General features: G+C 36.8%; 1 protein-coding gene across 1 annotated transcript; it reads right to left on the bottom strand.

The window, feature by feature from the left end:
- Positions 1-1,969: 1,969 nt before the first annotated feature.
- On the bottom strand, positions 1,970-18,887 carry LOC117338289 (dehydrogenase/reductase SDR family member 1-like). The gene is made up of 10 exons (XM_033899577.1): positions 18,749-18,887; positions 17,692-17,825; positions 16,405-16,469; positions 15,199-15,342; positions 14,667-14,746; positions 11,235-11,367; positions 8,602-8,733; positions 7,841-7,919; positions 7,150-7,230; positions 1,970-4,017 (listed from the first exon to the last, which is right to left on the bottom strand). Exons 2-10 carry the CDS (start codon positions 17,810-17,812, stop codon positions 3,881-3,883), a joined length of 972 nt encoding a protein of 323 aa, XP_033755468.1. The 5' UTR covers positions 17,813-17,825; positions 18,749-18,887; the 3' UTR covers positions 1,970-3,880.
- Positions 18,888-20,624: the final 1,737 nt, after the last annotated feature.

The following is a 20,624-nucleotide window of genomic DNA, read 5'->3' on the forward strand; positions in this document are numbered from 1 at the left end:
TTTTCAACTGATTTCTTTGAAACTTTGTTAGCTTTATAATCAAGGTGTATACCAGGTAGCTGTGTTTTCCTGATAGGCATTTTGTTTCAACTATTTTTTACAAAAGTTACTGCCCTTTGTTAATTTCAGCACGGTATGTGATATTTGACTGCAGGTTTACATTTTTGACCAATTTCTTTGAAACTTGGTAGGTTTCATAGCCATGATGTATAGATGTAGCTGTTTTCCTGAGAGGCATTTGTTTTTTGCCCTGAGATGCTAGAACTTTCAAATGATTCTCCCTAAAATTTCAACAGAAAATGAATGATTTATTCATCAATGTTTGCTACCAGTGTTGCTTATGGACAAAACTCAATAAGTTTGCTTTTAATATTTTTGTGTGGAAACTTGGTTTTACAGTATTTGCATATTTTTCATAGATAGGATTTTAAAAAATTAGACTGATTGAGGCCCAATTAGTATTTTATAAAAGTGGTTTGACCTATCACACCTAAGAACAAAACACTGTTTGTATCATTTTGTATTATCTAAAGGTTGTGTGTCTTTTAAAATGTATGATTGTGTAAAACTGGTTATAGCATGTTAAATGAAGTACCGTTTTTGTGGTATAGGTAAGTGTTAATTTTACTCGGATAGTCTTGCATATATTTATCACTTTCAAAAATATATTAGTTTATATTTCTACTCTTACTTAACTTAGCATATCTGCTTTCCCTCAATTGCTTCGTAGATTTTCATTGGATTTTGCTGAAAAAATTCATTTGAGGTGATTTGACTACCTGAAATTGGGTCACTTATAAACAACCAGTCCGAACTATCAATGGATACCTTCATCTCTATGTCGCACTGCATCTGATCTAATTAAAATCTGAGCCCATCATTCTAGTATATTGACCTACAATTATGATGTGTGTGCAAATTAGGTTAAGATTTTTATTAGACTTTAACATGCCTCTGAGTAGTCATGGAACATCGTGATCATCTGTGTAAGGAAGTATGTTATAACACATTGCTGAAAAATGATTTTCATGGAGAATAATGTAGCTGGTCAGTAGTCATGGAACATCGTGATCATCTGTGTAAGGAAGTATGTTATAACACATTGCTGAAAAATGATTTTCATGGAGAATAATGTAGCTGGTCAGTAGTCATGGAACATCGTGATCATCTGTGTAAGGAAGTATGTTATAGCACTTTGCTGAGAAATGATTTTCATGGAGAATAATGTAGCTGGTCAGTAGTCATGGAACATCGTGATCATCTGTGTAAGGAAGTATGTTATAGCACTTTGCTGAGATATGATTTTCATGGAGAATAATGTAACTGGTAAGCTCTTTCAACAGCAATATTTATATTGTCGATATTTAAGGTAAAGTTACATTCTTCTTCACAAAAAAGTGCCGTATTTTATCTGATAAAGATTTTTAGCTAACATGCAAATATTCCCCTGCCACTGACTATTTTTTTCTGTTATCAGATATGTGGTACTTTTATAAATATGTACTTAATGATTCATACAAGTGTCCAATTATATTTGACCGATTCCTCAAGCTATTCTGGGCAGGAAAAATAAACAGATGTGATTGAATAAATTAATCACTCTGATTGTTTGAGTGGTGTTTGATTCACTGTTAAATACTGCGAATAAGTTTCAACTAATAGACAAAGAAAATTGAGAAGAGGGGTTATTTCATGTACATGTAGTTAAGGATTTAAAAGGAATGATTGAAAGTTTAAGAGATCTTCTTAGACTGATGACATTTTGTTTTTCACCAGCAACCAGCCATCAGTCATGTTTGTGCAGCTGTTTTGAGCACAGATCTTTGTTAGACCAATTCAATACTCTACTTGTTCAACTACCATGAAATACTCTCTTGTCGAAATAATCAATGGCAAACAGATGATTTATCCTCTAAAATACCCAAACATATTTTGCACATAGCATAATTGTATAAAAAAAATAGTTGTGTGGAGGAAGATGATTTTATTTGTGTTTCAAAAGATGTTTGCATTAGATTAATATGTATTTGATTGTCATTTTTAACGAAGAACAATAATGCCACTTTGGCAAGTTTATACTAAATATACTATGAAATTGTACCATCACATGATTATTTTATCAATGGGTTCCTGCAATTTATGGTCAACAATATGTTGCTAATACATTACTTTAACACGTCAAAATATAATTTCATTCACCCAAAGTTCAGACACAATATATTTCATACACTCATTTTCCCCAAAATTAATATAAATACAAACCCAACTGGTTAAAAATTCATTCAGAATCCAAAGATCATTATCATAATGAAAAACTGAATACAGTATTTATTTGACATGTAAGATGTTTAAAATTTAAGCAGTGATCCATTTTGGGTACTGGCAATAGCAAAATTCTAAAAAGTCAGATATTAATTAACATGAATTACAGCTCACCCTGGGATTTTCAATTTACGAATTTATGAAAACATTAAAATCATGTGATCTAAACGCAGAATATAAAGAATTACAAGAAAATGATCAGCCATAACGTATCATCTAATCTCGCCCTGAATGCTGGAGATTTATTAATATTGCAATCATAGCATTCATGAAAGTACTGTAATTATATCTGCAAATAGGCCCCTGCCCTAAAATACTGAATTTTAAAACTATAACACTTAACCTTTACGCTAGGGTAGGAGACTTATATGAGTATAAATACGGTAAGCTCTGTCTTGATAACGGTCCTCATTTGCCTATATAGTTACAACAATATAGAACTAGACTTTAAGAAATAATGCTGATATCAACCCTGCAGTACTTAAGTATTGATTTTTATTTCATATTCCTTGATATGATTAAAAAAAACTATCTTAGGCCGTTTTTTGTTGATCGTTGTACAATGGTTGGATGGTTGTACCAGAGTTGTTCATTAATGAAATGATAACGGACTAATTGATTTTATGTTGCTTAAGGATGAGCCTTGACGAACAAATGTATTGATATCTACAGGTCCATCACAATTTTATAACCGAGATAATACAATTAAAAATTGACAAACCAGTTTTTCCTCCTAAACGAACAGGTCCCTGGTGATTCTAAAACAGCATCAGGATATACCTCACAGGATAGTGTTTTAACAGTCTTAATTGATGACACATCTGACATTAACTACCAGCTATGTGGATTTTGATATATGTTTAAAATGAAAACTTTCCAAAGAGATAAATGCTGTACAGGTAAAGAGTGCGAGGTACGGAGCATATAAAACCTTTTATAAGTTAAATATTATTTTATGTGATTTTTTAATGAATCAATTAATATGCCAATGTACATGTACTACTTCGTTTCTTGTTCATTAAGACTTAAATATTTAAGATCATAGTAGAGCACGAATATTGATTAGTACCATCAGTTGAGGTCATCTCACAGTATTGTCATTATCTATTTGAAATAAATACTCAGATAATTTTTATGTTGATTTGATTTGTTGTCACTGACCATAATTTTATAAATGTGATAGTTCTTTCAAGATAATGGGGAAAATAAATGATTACAATGAAAATATAGATCTTACCAATTCACTATCTTATGAAACAACAATGTTACAAGCACTGTAACAGTATACCCCCAGTAAGAAAAAGTATATGTAAATGAATTAAAAAATGACATAACTATTGTTTAAATAGTCAACAAACAATTATCACAACTATCTTTGGTATTGATCACGTGTACAAATTAAAATATACAAAAATATTCAACAAGAATGGAAACTCCTTGAGATATTTGGGTAAAGTTAAGGTAAATCAGAACAACAATTACTTGCAAGCACACATCAATCTCGGACACATTCCTGCAATCATACCACTAGCACTACAACTAACATATATTACACAGCTCAGAATTTGTTTCCTATCAGAGCAAATATCCACTTAGGGATGTAAAGAAAACCTGGTGTTAGTCTGCCTATCCATCGAGTCTTTGGAGAGATCAACAAGCCCTGCCTCATGTTCCTCATGGAGATATTCTCTCGTCCTGGAAAAGAATTTTATTCAAATAAACATAGAAGTAGACTGTACACCAATATCTTCTGTTCTAAACAAGCATACTGAGTTTTGGTTTTCTGAGTATTGCTAAAGTAACACATGTCCTACCGGCCCTTGTCAGCTATTACACTGTAATGATTCGTAAAGAAACTGGATTTTCTGAAGAAAAATAGTAATAATCATGACCTTGACCCAACAACCTGAATCTTGAACTTGTACAAGATATTATGGTCCTTTGTAATTGTGTGAAGATTGATCAAAATCCCTTCAGAAAGGAACCCAATGGAGAGCTGAAAAAAAATTCCTAAAAAAAATAACAGTGACCTTGACCCAACAACCAAAGATATTAAGACATCATTATCCTATATAATCTGTGAAATTTCAATAAAATTCCTCAAGGAATGATGCCACCAGAGCTCTGACAAACTTTGGTGTTATGAATGCACAAGACTGACGGAGAGGAAACCTATAGTTCCACATAGTTTCACCAGTACGGGAGTTATAAACATACATGTAGGAGCAGATCATACACTGATATACTCTGTTTTCAATAACCTTAAAATATTTGAAAAGACTACACAGACATCCTCTGTTCAATATAAGCATAGACCGTACACCGATATCCTCTGTTCAATATAAACATACAGACCGTACACCGATATCCTCTGTTCAATACAAGGCATCGCAAACGATACAAATCCCCTCGCGTGCTAACACATGAACTCTGACGCAAAATGGGGGGGGGTGGGGTTATTGCAGGACATTGAAATAACATCAGTTGTCATTTGCACTGAACTGCAATAGACATGACCTTAACCTTGACCTTGGCACCCTGAAACACGAACTCGTTCGAGGTATTCCCATGCTGGACCCATATATGAAGTTTGGTCAGGATCCGTTCAAAAATGAAGTCGCAAGAGCGCTGACAAAGATTTTCTATAAATAGTAACGCTGACCTTGACCTTGGCACCCTGAAACAAGAACTCGTTCGAGGTATTCTCATGCTGGACCCATATATGAAGTTTGGTCAGGATCCGTTCAGAAATGAAGTTGTAAGAGTGCTGACAAAGATTTTCTATAAATAGTAACGGTGACCTTGACCTTGGCACCCTGAAACACGAACTCGTTCGAGGTATTCCCATGCTGGACCCATATATAAAGTTTGGTCAGGATCCGTTCAGAAATGAAGTTGCAAGAGTGCTGACAAAGATTTTCTATAAATAGTAACGGTGACCTTGACCTTGGCACCCTGTTACATGAACTCGTTCGAGGTATTCCCATGCTGGACCCATATATGAAGTTTGGTCAGGATCCGTTCAGAAATGAAGTTGCAAGAGTGCTGACAAAGATTTTCTATAAATAGTAACGGTGACCTTGATCTTGGCACCCTGAAACACGAACTCGTTCGAGGTATTCCCATGCTGGACCCATATATGAAGTTTGGTCAGAATCCGTTCAAAAATAAGGTCGCAAGAGCGCTGACAAAAAGTGAACATACGTACGTACTTACGTACGGAACGCTATATCCCCTCCCCGACTTTCGTCGCGAGGGGATAATAAACATATAGACCGTACACCGATATCCTCTGTTCAATATAAATACACAGACCGTACACCGATATCCTCTGTTCAATATAAACACACAGACCGTACACCGATATCCTCTGTTCAATATAAACACACAGACCGTACACCGATATCCTCTGTTCAATATAAACACACAGACCGTACACCGATATCCTCTGTTCAATATAAACACACAGACCGTACACCAATATCCTCTGTTCAATATAAACACACAGACCGTACACCGATATCCTCTGTTCAATATAAACACACAGACCGTACACCGATATCCTCTGTTCAATATAAACACACAGACCGTACACCGATATCCTCTGTTCAATATAAACACACAGACCGTAAACCGATATCCTCTGTTCAATATAAACATACAGACCATAGATATGTAGTAGACTTTACAACGACATTCTATGTTCTCTATATAGGAGCAAACTGTATACCGATATCCTCTGTTACCAATAAATTGGCTAAGATGCTTAAGTTTCAGTATTGTTTCAAAAAAAAAAAAAAAAATTCCACTTGACTGTAACGAAGTACTACAGTGACCCTACATGCATTATAGATTTGCAAATATTGATGCATCACAAAACAAATACATGTATCACATTTCATAAAATGAAAATTCACCTAAATATGACATTTTTTCCGAAAGAAAATACATTTGATATATTAATAATTACAGAATTTATTCCAATTTGATTATGAAATAATTTGTCCAATTTCTCAAAATCCAAAAATGCAGCAAAACATTAAAATTCATTTGATTTGTTGGGTGTGTAGAGAAATCAATACCACTTCCAGGTTTGGTTGGAATAACATTGATAGTTTGAAGTCCAGATTCCCAGCAACCCTAATTTCCAGAGTCACTGGAACTTAAATTCTGGAAGATATTCCATAAGTGAATATGTCAATTAAGATGTCCACTAAGTGATCTAACTATACGCCAAGTTTGGTTAAAGTTGGACTTGCACCTTTTGAGCTACCCATCTTAACGCAAAACTTTTATGGGAAACGTTAATGACGACACCACCATCGCCGCTGTCAGAAAAGTACCCGTAACAGTAGTCTCATTTCCCTACTTTGTAAGAGACAAGCCTAAGTTGTTTTTAATTCTCTATCTTAACTATTGTTAAAAAATGTTTCCTTTCATTTAAATATATACATTGTACATGTATATTAAAACTAGAAAATGTCTGTAAGACATAAATAAATGCCTCCGCTGCCACTTGACACCCAAAAACAGTTTGGTGAGGATGGTATCAGCAATTCCTGAGATTAGCTAGTTACATTGCATTGGGATGGAATGGGATGGACTTTGGTAACACTATATGCCCCTCCCTTCCCATTTTATGGCGGGGGCATAAAAATGTCTCTCCCTACCAAGATGTTATCACACAATATTTAAATTTAAACAGACCAAAAGCTGGGGGTTTTTTTTAGTACAGAGACAGTGTTACTTTGATAGTTGGATCTGAAAAAAAAGGCAGAGCAGGAATCAACTGCTGATCTAAGTTCCCATCTTATTATCGTTACATACCATCAATGTCCTTGAAGCCATACTCATATCCTAGCTCAGCTGTTATGTGAATCTTTCCCGTCTTCTTCATGATGTTGGAATCTACATGAAAAGATATCAAATTCAGGTAAATATGTTCAAACAGTTGTAACTGGAGAGAAATAGTCAAACCAGGGCACTGACTCTGATCTGGTTCTGTCGGTCATTATTTGGTATCGGCGAACAACTTTAAGATTCAGGCTGATCCAATCAGTCAAAGAATCAGTATTAGCAAACAACTTTAAGATTCAGGCTGATCAGATCGGTCAAAGAATCAGTATTAGCAAACAACTTTTAGATTCAGGCTGATCAGATCAGTCAAAGAATTAATCAGTATAAGTAAACACTGAAATACTGGTTAATTTGAAAGAAAATAAAATCCCAATTCCAACATTTTTTTGTATTTATTTACTGGTTAATTTGAAATCCTGGTTAATTTGAAGCATATTGATTTTCCCGGGCGTTTCAACATAACCCGGTTCCACTATATATAAATAAATTTAACTGATAGAAATTAAACTGCTTGGTCATACAGTGAAAGTTTTAGTCAGCAGGTTGTGAATCACTTAAAGATTTGTTGGACAAAATTGTTAAATTTTCAGTTATTGAAATGAAAGTCCATGTTTAAGATTATTTAGTGAAGATATCAGTCAGTTATAAAAGACAACCATACCTGATGCCAGACAGACCACTGCTTTACCCGAGTACTCTGTGGACTCTCCATCTTCAAATGCTTTTTTGGTGTCAAAACTCTATAAGAAGATCATCTGATGAACAATCCATTTTCTCAAACACTTCACAGGGTGATACTGTGGTTGCTACAGATGGGATAATCAATCTCACGTGGGGTAGGAAAGGACATCTGGCAGACGCTATGATGCCACTCACAATAGCGTAACGTCATCACAAATTGATGTTATCAATTTCGACACGCATTTATTGGACACTGATGATGGCATGATGAAAACGTTTTAGGGATTGTCACAATTTTTGAGTAGGTGGAAAAAATAATTATACACTACCGTGGATAAGGATATCTCAACCCTCGTGTAAGAGTTTGGCCAGTCAGCACGAGGCTTGGCAAGTGCTGGCCAGACAAACTCTTACACTCGGGATGAGATGTCACTGTCCACAAAACAGACCCATGTAAGATTCTGTTATTCCTTATGTCACAGGAAGGAAAACAAACACACTCCTGCTGGTTCTTTCTATATTTTATTACTGGAGATTAGGACATAACTTGATACAAAAGGAAAAAAACCCTATTCAATTACTTAAATTGTACCTGTGACACTTATATAGGATAAATCTAGATCAATAAAAGTCTAAGGTTGAAATTTTCAAGCAAACATATCAAAGCTAGTCAAGACACATTACTATCTGTGGGAGAGCCTTGTTTTTCAAGGTTGTCGTAATGTTGAAGTTTAAACTCACCTTATTATCAAATACTTCCTGATCGAGAAAGGAGTTGATATGTTCCGTCCTGACTGCCCCTGGCCACAAACTGATCATAGCTACATTGTGTTTCTTCAGCTCTTTAGCACAGTCAGCTGCCATTCTGTCACACTTTTAACAAGACACAAATATTTGTTTATTTCTAAATAAGATCAATTTCAGAACAAAGCAGTTCCCTATCTGTTGATAAAACAATAAGTATCAAATGTTCATATGTACATGTAGTTCCATTGTAATTGTTTATACTGAACATCATTCTTGTCCTACCATCAGTTTTAGTGTCCCACCAAATATACAACATTAAGTCCCATTCATGAATCATAGTTCAGACCAATTTGAGCAAAATCTTGTGGAAAGAATTTGAAAACAAACAAGAGATCCCAGAGGGATCTTGGCGCCCACCATTGAATGATCTTTATAGGTTCCATGTCAGATTGATCTTTTCTCTACTTTTCCCTTCCTCTAAGTCTTACTAATCTGTGTAAATTCAGATAAAGCCCTCTAGTACTTTTCAAACAAGGGGAACCTATATATAAAATTTAAGATTTAGCGATAATGGCTCAATATGCAAAACTAGGCACTGAGGTGAACCTACATATGAAATTTGAAAAAGATCCCTTCAGTACTTTCACAGAAATAGCGATAACAAACTTCAATTGTCAAAATCCAAGATGGCTGCCTGTCGGCCATGTTGTTTTCTGATTAGTCTCAAAATGCAATATGCATAACTAGGCACGGAGGGGAACCTGCATATGAAATTTCAGAAAGATCCCATCATTACTTTCTGAGAAATAGCAATAACAAACTTCAATTGTCAAAATCCAAGATGGCTGCCTGTCGGCCATGTTGTTTTCTGATTAGTCTCAAAATGCAATATGCATAACTAGGCATCGAGGGGAACCTGCATATGAAATTTCAGAAAGATCCCTTCAGTACTTTCTGAGAAATAGCGATAACAAACTTCAATTGTCAAAATCCAAGATGGCTGCCTGTTGGCCATGTTGTTTTCCAATTGGTCTCAAAATGCAATATGCATAACTAGGCACCAAGGGGAACCTACAAATGAAATTTGAGAAAGATCCCTTCAGTACTTTCTGAGAAATAGCGATAACAAACTTCAATTGTCAAAATCCAAGATGGCTGCCTGTCGGCCATGTTGTTTTCTGATTAGTCTCAAAATGCAATATGCATAACCAGGCACCGAGGGGAACCTGCATATGAAATTTCAGAAAGATCCCTTCATTACTTTCTGAGAAATAGCGATAACAAACTTTAATTGTCAAAATCCAAGATGGCTGCCTGTCGGCCATGTTGTTTTCTGATTGGTCTCAAAATGCAATATGCATAACTAGGCACCAAGAGGAACCTACTTATGAAATTTCAGAAAGATCCCTTCAGTACTTTCAAAGAAATAGCAATAACAAACTTCAATTGTCAAAATCCAAGATGGCTGCCTGTCGGCCATGTTGTTTTCTGATTGGTCTCAAAATGCAATATGCATAACTAAGCACCAAGGGGAACCTACATATGAAATTTGAGAAAGATCCCTTCAGTACTTTCTGAGAAATAGCGATAACAAACTTCAATTGTCAAAATCCAAGATGGCTGCCTGTCGGCCATGTTGTTTTCCGATTGGTCTCAAAATGCAATATGCATAACTAGGCACCAAGGGGAACCTACAAATGAATTTTGAGAAAGATCCCTTCAGTACTTTCTTAGGATTAGCGATAACAAGAATTGTTTACGGACGGACGGACGGACGGACGGACGGAGGGACGGACGGACGACGGACCACGGACGCAGGGCGATTTGAATAGCCCACCATCTGATGATGGTGGGCTAAAAATCTGAAATTTCATTAAGTCCCATTCATGAATGATAGTTCAGACCAATTTGAACAAAATCTTGTGGGAAGAATTTGAAAACAAAAAATCTGAAATTTCCCCTATTGTCTTTTCTTTTCTGTACTATGCTGATCTTTTAATATTTGTATTCACAAAGTATAACTCAACTTTTCTTCTTGTGGTCAGTCTCAAAAGTGAACATGCATGAAGAAACTACAAATATATTCCTATCATTTCAAAGATCCATAGAGGCCAAGAGGGCCTGCATCGCTAAGAGAGTCATGCATCGCTCATTTGGATACTCTAGTAATCATGCAAGAAACATATCAATTGAAAAAAATCAACATTACTGTCAAATCCAAGATGGCCTTTGGTAGAATATGATAATAGACATCTAGAAACCAAGGGAACCTACGTTTGAGTAAGATTCATGAAATACTTTCTGAGAGATCGTGATAACAACTTTCAACCGTTCGATTCAAGATTGCCTCCTGTGACCTATATGTCAGCATTTTTTTTTCTGATCAGTTATTAAATTAAATAGACATAACGAGTGGGAACTTACACATCAAATTTAAGATATCTTTCTATAATTACTGTTAAAGCAATAGTGATAACAAGGATTGTTTATGGACAGACCACTGATGTGATTTAGATAGCTCTCCATCTGAAAATCTGAAAAAATTATAGTAACTCATGATGATAAAAGGAAATTTAAATCTTGATTTGAGGAGAACAAGCATAAAACAAAAGTATGGTTTAACTTACAGCCTCTTTTCCAACTCCATAAGGCACATTGAAGAGATAGGATAGTCCCCCAAAAGATGATATATTGACAATGAGCCCCTTTTTCCTGGGCACCATCATCCTGGCAGCGTGGGTTGTACACAGGTAGTGGTTTCTATAATTGATGTCATATCGAAAACCATTTAAATAAAGTTTGCAGTATTGTAATGATTTATACTTCATCACACAAAATGGACAAAGAGCCATAAAGGGACACCTGGTCAAATAATACGGATGCAGTTCTATATCACCCCAGTACAGTTGTACAAAGGAGGCAACTATAAACCATATTCATATAATTACAAAGATGAAATAGTACATGTAAAATGGAACTTTTCTAAACCAATCATGCACAGTACATAGATATTTGGCCAGTTTAGAGAGGGTACGGTTTCGAGGAGTGAACCATTTTGACTGGTCAGGAGCAGGAGAAAGTATCAGCCGGATTATTGTTAATATCATGAAAGTTAATGAATTCATAGAATGTAGATTCTATAGGAAATAAACTAACTATATTAGTTCTCATACCTCTATTCTTATGGAGCTATATAAGGGATATCTATTTCGTTGTAAAAATGAACTGTATTACAAATACAGTAAGACAGCCAATGCCGCTCCTAAAGATAGGAAAGATCCAATAGCAGTGGGATCGCTGAAGAATGGATACCGCAAAGTATGTCGGGAGTCACTCAGTAGTTACAATAGCAAAGACATCATAGAGGAGTGGTACTCAACATTCAACAGCTTCAAAAATTATGTAGGTTTATAAACCTGACGACCCGTTTCAACAGTTACAACAGTAAGAATGATAATTTTAAAAACATTGACAAACATATCTTCATGCGCTTGCACTAAATATGACATTTGTCTGCTAAGTACTAAAAATTAAATCAACCACAGATGCCATATCAAGACAGTTTAATGCTTATTCAAGGTCACAGAGGTCAAACACCGGTAGGCTAAAAGATTTAAAGGACTCCTTCCCAATTATCATGAGGCTCAGGGGCTTCATATTGGGTCTGTAGCATGCTGGGGTGAAGTTTGTTCAAATGAATGACCTTCAATTTCAAACAATTTTATTGACAAAAATACAATTGTCAAAGGGATTAGACATAGATTAAACATCTTAATTAACAATAGTCTAGGCTTAATTGATCATTGTAAGATTCCAATGAAGCTCTCTAATTTAAATCAGGTAATTTACATAAAGTGTGACAGTTCTCAATCGAAGTCATAGGTCAAATAAATAATTGTTTCATATTTTTTGTGCTAGAAAATACATAAATTGTAACTCAACACAAAGTTTAAAAAAATGAATTCTGCAAATGAGATTGGCTACCTTGACAGGTTGTATTCATACACCATTCATAACTTTGTTTACAAACAGACCAATTATTTAGATCTACATTTGTATAGTGGGAACTTGATGGAAAGAATAAAATAATTATTCTCCACTAGAGGGAGTAACAATGAAATCTCAGTCTTCGGGGTAATATTCTTGATTGTCCAACCAAAGGCACAGCCTTGGATTCGAAATTCAAGAACCACAATGCCTTAGTGTGTTGACATCCTAAGGTGATGATTTGATCTCTATATTGATGCCCTTACCACAAATGTCACCAAAAGTGTTGTAACACTAAGGTTCCTAATTCTGATCTTACTATCAGACCATTTCATTCTAACCAGCATTTCCAATATTTCCATTATTTGGATCCAATTGTTTTGACCTGATTACCTTAGTCCCTTGACCTGATTACCAGAGTCCCTTGACGTGATTACCTTAGTCCCTTGACCTGATTTACTTGAGTCCCTTGACCTGATTACCCGAGTCCCTTGACCTGATTACCCGAGTCCCTTGACCTGATTACCTTAGTCCCTTGACCTGATTACCTTAGTCCCTTGACCTGATTACTTGAGTCCCTTGACCTGATTACCTTAGTCCCTTGACCTGATTACTTGAGTCCCTGGACCTGATTACCTTAGTCCCTTGACCTGATTACCTGAGTCCCTTGACCTGATTACTTGAGTCCCTTGACCTGATTACCTTAGTCCCTTGACCTGATTACCTTAGTCCCTTGACCTGATTTACTTGAGTCCCTTGACCTGATTACCCGAGTCCCTTGACCTGATTACCTTAGTCCCTTGACCTGATTACCTTAGTCCCTTGACCTGATTACCTTAGTCCCTTGACCTGATTACCCGAGTCTCTTGACCTGATTACCCGAGTCCCTTGACCTGATTTACTTGAGTCCCTTGACCTGATAACCCGAGTCCCTTGACCTGATTACCTGAGTCCCTTGACCTGATTTACTTGAGTCCCTTGACCTGATTACCTTAGTCCCTTGACCTGATTACCGGAGTCCCTTGACCTGATTACCTGAGTCCCTTGACCTGATTACCTTAGTCCCTTGACCTGATTACCTTAGTCCCTTGACCTGATTACCCGAGTCCCTTGACCTGATAACCCGAGTCCCTTGACCTGATTACCCGAGTCCCTTGACCTGATTACCTGAGTCCCTTGACCTGATTACCTTAGTCCCTTGACCTGATTACCTGAGTCCCTTGACCTGATTTACTTGAGTCCCTTGACCTGATTACCTTAGTCCCTTGACCTGAATACCTTAGTCCCTTGACCTGATTACCTGAGTCCCTTGACCTGATTATCTTAGTCCCTTGACCTGATTACCTTAGTCCCTTGACCTGATTACCTTAGTCCCTTGACCTGATTACCTTAGTCCCTTGACCTGATTACCTTAGTCCCTTGACCTGATTTACTTGAGTCCCTTGACCTGATTACCTTAGTCCCTTGACCTGATTACCTGAGTCCCTTGACCTGATTACCTGAGTCCCTTGACCTGATTACCTTAGTCCCTTGACCTGATTACCTTAGTCCCTTGACCTGATTACCCGAGTCCCTTGACCTGATAACCCGAGTCCCTTGACCTGATTACCCGAGTCCCTTGACCTGATTACCTGAGTCCCTTGACCTGATTACCTTAGTCCCTTGACCTGATTACCTGAGTCCCTTGACCTGATTTACTTGAGTCCCTTGACCTGATTACCTTAGTCCCTTGACCTGAATACCTTAGTCCCTTGACCTGATTACCTGAGTCCCTTGACCTGATTATCTTAGTCCCTTGACCTGATTACCTTAGTCCCTTGACCTGATTACCTTAGTCCCTTGACCTGATTACCTTAGTCCCTTGACCTGATTACCTTAGTCCCTTGACCTGATTACTTGAGTCCCTTGACCTGATTACCCGAGTCCCTTGACCTGATTACCCGAGTCCCTTGACCTGATTACCTGAGTCCCTTGACCTGATTACCTTAGTCCCTTGACCTGATTACCTTAGTCCCTTGACCTGATTACCTGAGTCCCTTGACCTGATTACCTTAGTCCCTTGACCTGATTACCTGAGTCCAACATTGTTGACAGTGTCCCACATATCCATTGGATGTTCCCAAAATGGCACTTTCATATTATTAAAGATGGCCTGTAAAATAGAAAGAGTTTGTTAAACAATTAATATAAGAACAGTTTAACATCTTAAAGTATTTCTAAACACGTTAACATGTGACCATAAAGTGACCATAGAAAGTTTCCCAAATCAGTTTTTCAACAAGAGGCCCATGGGTCTTAACTGTCATTTTACTCTAAAGACCTTTATACTATTGTAGTATACATACTCTGTAGCAAGTATAGTGGCACTGTTGGCCAAGTTTTTATGAGGCTGAAAAATAACAACACTTCGTTGGCTCTCCTTCCTTAACAACCTCACCAAAACTACAGCTCAATGGCACCACCAGTGGAACTGGAGAAGAAGTTTAAAATGTGTTTTTCAAGATGGCTGCCATGATTTTATTACTATACTGTTATATATATCTGATTTACCTGCAATAGCAATCAACATTAAACGTGACAGGTAATAGTAATCTACCTTCATACCTTGACAGCGTTGTAGGCGTTATTGACGAGGACATCTAATTGGCCATCCTGTTCCCTCTTGACCTTATCAAACAGCTGTTGTATCTCTTCATCCTTGGTATGGTCACATTGTACAGGTATACACTTCCCTCCTCTCTCCTCTATCTGTAATATTTATATAGTGGTCACATTGTACAGGTATACACTTCCCTCCTCTCTCCTCTATCTGTAATATTTATATAGTGGTCACATTGTACAGGTATACACTTCCCTCCTCTCTCCTCTCTCTCTGTAATATTTAAATAGTGGTCACATTGTACAGGTATACACTTCCCTCCTCTCTCCTCTATACCTCCTCTATCTGTGATATTTATATAGTGGTCACATTGAACAGGTATACACTTCCCTCCTCTCTCCTCTATACCTCCTCTATCTGTGATATTTATATAGTGGTCACATTGTACAGGTATACACTTCCCTCCTACCTCCTCTATCGGTGATATTTATATAGTGGTCACATTGTACAGGTATACACTTCCCTCCTCTCTCCTCTATCTGTAATATTTATATAGTGGTCACATTGTATAGGTATACACTTCCCTCCTCTCTCCTCTATCTGTAATATTTATATAGTGGTCACATTGTACAGGTATACATTTCCCTCCTCTCTCCTCTATCTGTAATATTTATACAATGGTCACATTGTACAGGTATACACTTCCCTCCTCTCTCCTCTACCTGTAATATCGATATAGTGGTCACAATATACAGGTATACACTTCCTGCCTCCCTCCTCTACCTGTAATATTTATATAGTGGTCACAATATACAGTTATACACTTCCCTCCTCTCTCCTCTATCTGTGATATTTATATAGTGGTCACATTGTACAGGTATACACTTCCCTCCTCTCTCCTCTATCTGTAATATTTATATAGTGGTCACATTGTACAGGTATACACTTCCCTCCTCTCTCCTCTCTCTGTAATATTTATACAATGGTCACATTGACCAGGTATACATTTCCCTCCTCTCTCCTCTACCTGTAAAATCTATAGTGGTGTCATTGTACAGGTATACACTCTTCCACCCTACCTACACTGAACAAGTTTTAATAATGTGTTCTTGTAAAACAGATGTTATGGTCAGAACAATATCCCACCAGACAGTAGAATTGGTTCCTTATTATCACAAGGAAATGTACAAACTCAATGGATGTACAATTACCTGTCTGGCTGTGTCAGTGAGTGAACCTCCTACTACATCGTTCTTGGTGGCTACTAACGTCCTACCTGTAAAATAAATCTTGTTTACTAAACACAAAGGTATTTTCATACACCGCAAATGAAATTTAGGGGGGAAGAGAAGTATACTGTAATGATGCTTTCCTTCTGTCTGCTTCCACACAACACAATGGGTTACAGAGACTACCTACTTACTTTTAGTTCATTTTCAGATGACTTTTTACGACAAAGGTTTACTTAACTTGAAGGTCAGATAGAGGTCTTAGTGCTACTGATTTGATACTTTAACTGTACTGTCCAATTGTTAAACAAATATCAAAAATTCATATATATATAAGCCCTGATAGCTAAAACTCTACCTGCCCTTCCTTAACCACAAGGACAGCAGTTATAACACCGCTGATTAATCTTTATTACTCTATATAGAAGCATGGGCAGGGTTTGTGGGGTGAGATATACATCAGAATAGAGAACTCTCCAGTCAATGATTCCCAACTCGGATTGAGGGTCAAGTTGTCCTTCAGCTTGATTGGTAGAATACTGGACTGGTAATTTGTAGTCCTCAGTTTGATATTACGAATAATAGATTCTAACATGGATCTGTTCAGTGGACAGGGTTATCTCAACTGGAGTGTAAGAGTTTGGCCAGTCAGCACAACTAAGGCTTGCTGAGTGCTGGCCAGCCAGCCTCTTACATGAGGGATGAGACATCCTTGTTCGTGGAAAAAGACCAATGTTTGATTACCGGTATTTTTCTCACATGCTTGCAAGCAAATGTAAGTTTTTCATTGCATCATCTACAATGCTTCTTGGAATGTTCATCGAAATTGATGACGTCATCATTACGACATGGTTACTCAATGTAATATGACGTTATTGTATTGTGAGCAGCATCACATGGTGAGTGCCAGCTGTATGTGATTGATTTATCTTTTCCCTAGCAACCACGGTATAACCCTGTGAAGCATGTGAGAAAATATTATCTCAGTTACATAATGTTACATGAAAGAGTTTGGGGAATATTTACTTCTATTTATAACTATCCTAGCTATCTGTCCAATAAATGTGTATTAGGAGGAAGTAATGGAAAATTACCCTGCCTGCACTGGGCCTCAAACTAGCTACCTATAGTTTCGCATCCACGCAGACATCCTAACACAAGGCAGAATTGAAGTTCCCACTAACCTGAGCTAGTGACCTTATACATGATATTCTCTCCTTCTTTACTTACGTAGAGTTACAAAAAAAACCTTTACATCTTAAGATTTACCTGTGATATAGACAGTAGCTCCAGCCTCGCCCAGCTGTAAAGCTATCCCCTTCCCGATCCCTCGGGTCGCCCCTGTCACTATACACACTTTGCCTGCAAGTTTCCCTCCAGCAGCGGCCATCTTCTCTGTATACCTATGGTGTACAATATATAAAGCTTGACACAATTACATATTATCGTTACATATCTGTAAATAATCTATACTGTGACACAAAACAATGATAGTAGTGACTGTGTCTGTAATATAACGAGATCCCAGAGGGTGATATCTTGGTGCCCACCACTGAATGATCTTTAATGGTCTCTGTAAGACTGATCTTTTCTGGAAACTAGAAACTATATAGCGACGACTACTACCATAGATTTCACCCCAGGAAACGGAGAGTTTGGCCTATAAATATTTCATAAACCATTTTGTAGAAATAACTATTGAATACAAATATCTTGGCATCATTTTCAAATCAAATGTTAAACTTACTTTTGCCTCTGGACAATCGGCAGAAAGGGCAAGAAAAGCTAGAAAAGTAGATCTTTTTTAACCAAACTAAGAATAAGTGCCCATTCAATTATATTGAAACTGGCAGGTTATTATAATTGAAGGTCAAAAACACTTTGTTATTTACTGAAATGAAACTGAACAATTTAGGTCAAAAGTTAGAGACATATTTAATGACACACAGTATTCATGTGGTGACCATATGAATCCGGTGACATATACTTTATATAGATCTACTAAAATTAACTCTATACATGATGGAGTTGTCTCCCTTAAACTATTATAAAAGATACCCTTATCCCATTATATAAGATATTAACTAATACATGGTACTAGTTTCTACATGTGTGTTTATAACTCAAATGGTTACATTGTATGCTTATAAGTTTTGTGTGTGCATGACAGTTGGACAGTACGCCTATGTTGGTAATGCCAGTTAAAAGAAATTGAAATACGTATATATATACGCTGTTAAATATTCAAAGTAGTCCTTATATTGTTGCTATCCGAAATAAATAGACGAGAAAGAAATATTTCTTCGGAATATGCGCTATACGTTACCTTTTTATCTGTTTGTAGAGGGAATAGCCTGCTTCTACTGTACCTCGAGCTAACCCCGGACCCGACCTATGACCTTTGGCCTGGGTACAATCTGGGTCGTTTTCGTTTTTGCGGTCCAAACGGTTGGACCAGTTGAACCGTTGTTATTCGTTTATGAAATAAAAACCGGCATGGAGATTTTATATTGTTTTCAGATGAGCCTTGACAAGGACTTCTATGGCATGTATGAACATTTGCAGGTCCGTCAAGATATATGTTTGAAATATTACATTAAAAACTGACAAACCGATTTGTCCGCATGTAATTGGTGTGTTGGGGCAAATTCTTACCAAGAAATTCTAGTCCGGGTCTGAACAGTGTCCGATAAAATTTTTACGACGTGTCAGACATGCATATAAATCCGTGTTACAGAATCAAGAAGTCGTTATTTGTAATTGATGGGATGTTCACTCATGTAGATACAGGTAACTATTATTCGAAGTGGATTAGTACAATGTCACCGGTACACCGGATGTAGCTACCTCCGTGCAGTGAACAACGAAAAACGATTTACCTGCCTCAGTACCTTTTCTCTCCGCTTGACTGCGTTCTTGAATACTAATTGTATTTTCGAAGCGAAGCCTAGCTAGTGGAGAGTTCAAAACTACGTCAGGTAATTTATAATCCCTTCTACCGAAAACACGGCGCTAATAGGTGATGCGAAAATCGGTGCTGTAATTACTGACATATTCATGACGTTTTACAGTTACATTCGAAACAACAAGTGAGAAATTTGAATGAAATATTTCTTAAAGATGCATATAAGTAGCTGAAGTAGTACAATAATTTGACATAACTTGTGGAGTGTTCCTGCCCGGGGCTATTGTGAAATTGGAAGGTATTAAATTTATTTGGTTATATATGTTACGTATTGAATTAATTAATAAGATCGTAACTCAAATCACCTTCTGTACACAAAAAAAAAAGTTCACATAGAACCATCAGTACTAATCTCGATGCTCCTAACTAAAATTAAGGCAATTTTTCGATTGTTAGCTACAACAAATGATGGAATCCATATTTCACGAGCCAATGCACATGCTGTATCCAAATATCACAGGATTCCTCCCAGTTACCCACGAGTCCTATCAATGGAATTCGTTTGGTAAAGCAATACATCATGATTCATGCACATGCATTGATAAATTCAACCTTTTTATTTACTTATTTTAAATATTATTTTAAAACCATAAAAATATTATAATGATATATAGATAGTACAAAACACTCAGTTTTAATTCAAATAAGACACGATGATATTTCTTGATTGTATATGAAGGATCGTAGCTGTATTAATACTTATCGCACTGTATTATATTTATAATTAGACGAATGGCATTTGATGACATTGATCAACTCTATAGGCGAGCCTGATCACTACCCCAGTGGAAAAGGACGATGGATTGTTTTAAGGCAGTCATAGAACTCTTTTGTCAAATGTATAATACATTATTTATTACCCCTTGCAAGCACCATTTCAAACAAATGCAGGACAACGAAAATCAATTAAAATATGTATATTTCATATGTATTCTACTGCATGTATATGGAGAATCATCAATAGCCATCAAAACAAGGCAATATTCCCAACTGAAGTCCCCTATCACATACTCCATATTGTATCAAAATAAGGGGCTGGTGACTGTGTTACAATATCGTCGTTCGCTCGTTCCAAGGGACAAGCATGTAACTGACCTATGGTGATGAATCTCTCAAGCAAGTTATCCAAAATATTCCATATAATAAACTTTTGCTTACCAAGAAACCTTTTAATGGATCAGTTGCTAATCGGCAGATGGGCGGAGGGAGAACAAAGAGTATAGCTATATCCGGTGTA

Source organism: Pecten maximus, chromosome 11 (genome assembly GCF_902652985.1).
Source record: "Pecten maximus chromosome 11, xPecMax1.1, whole genome shotgun sequence".
Taxonomy (NCBI): domain Eukaryota; kingdom Metazoa; phylum Mollusca; class Bivalvia; order Pectinida; family Pectinidae; genus Pecten; species Pecten maximus.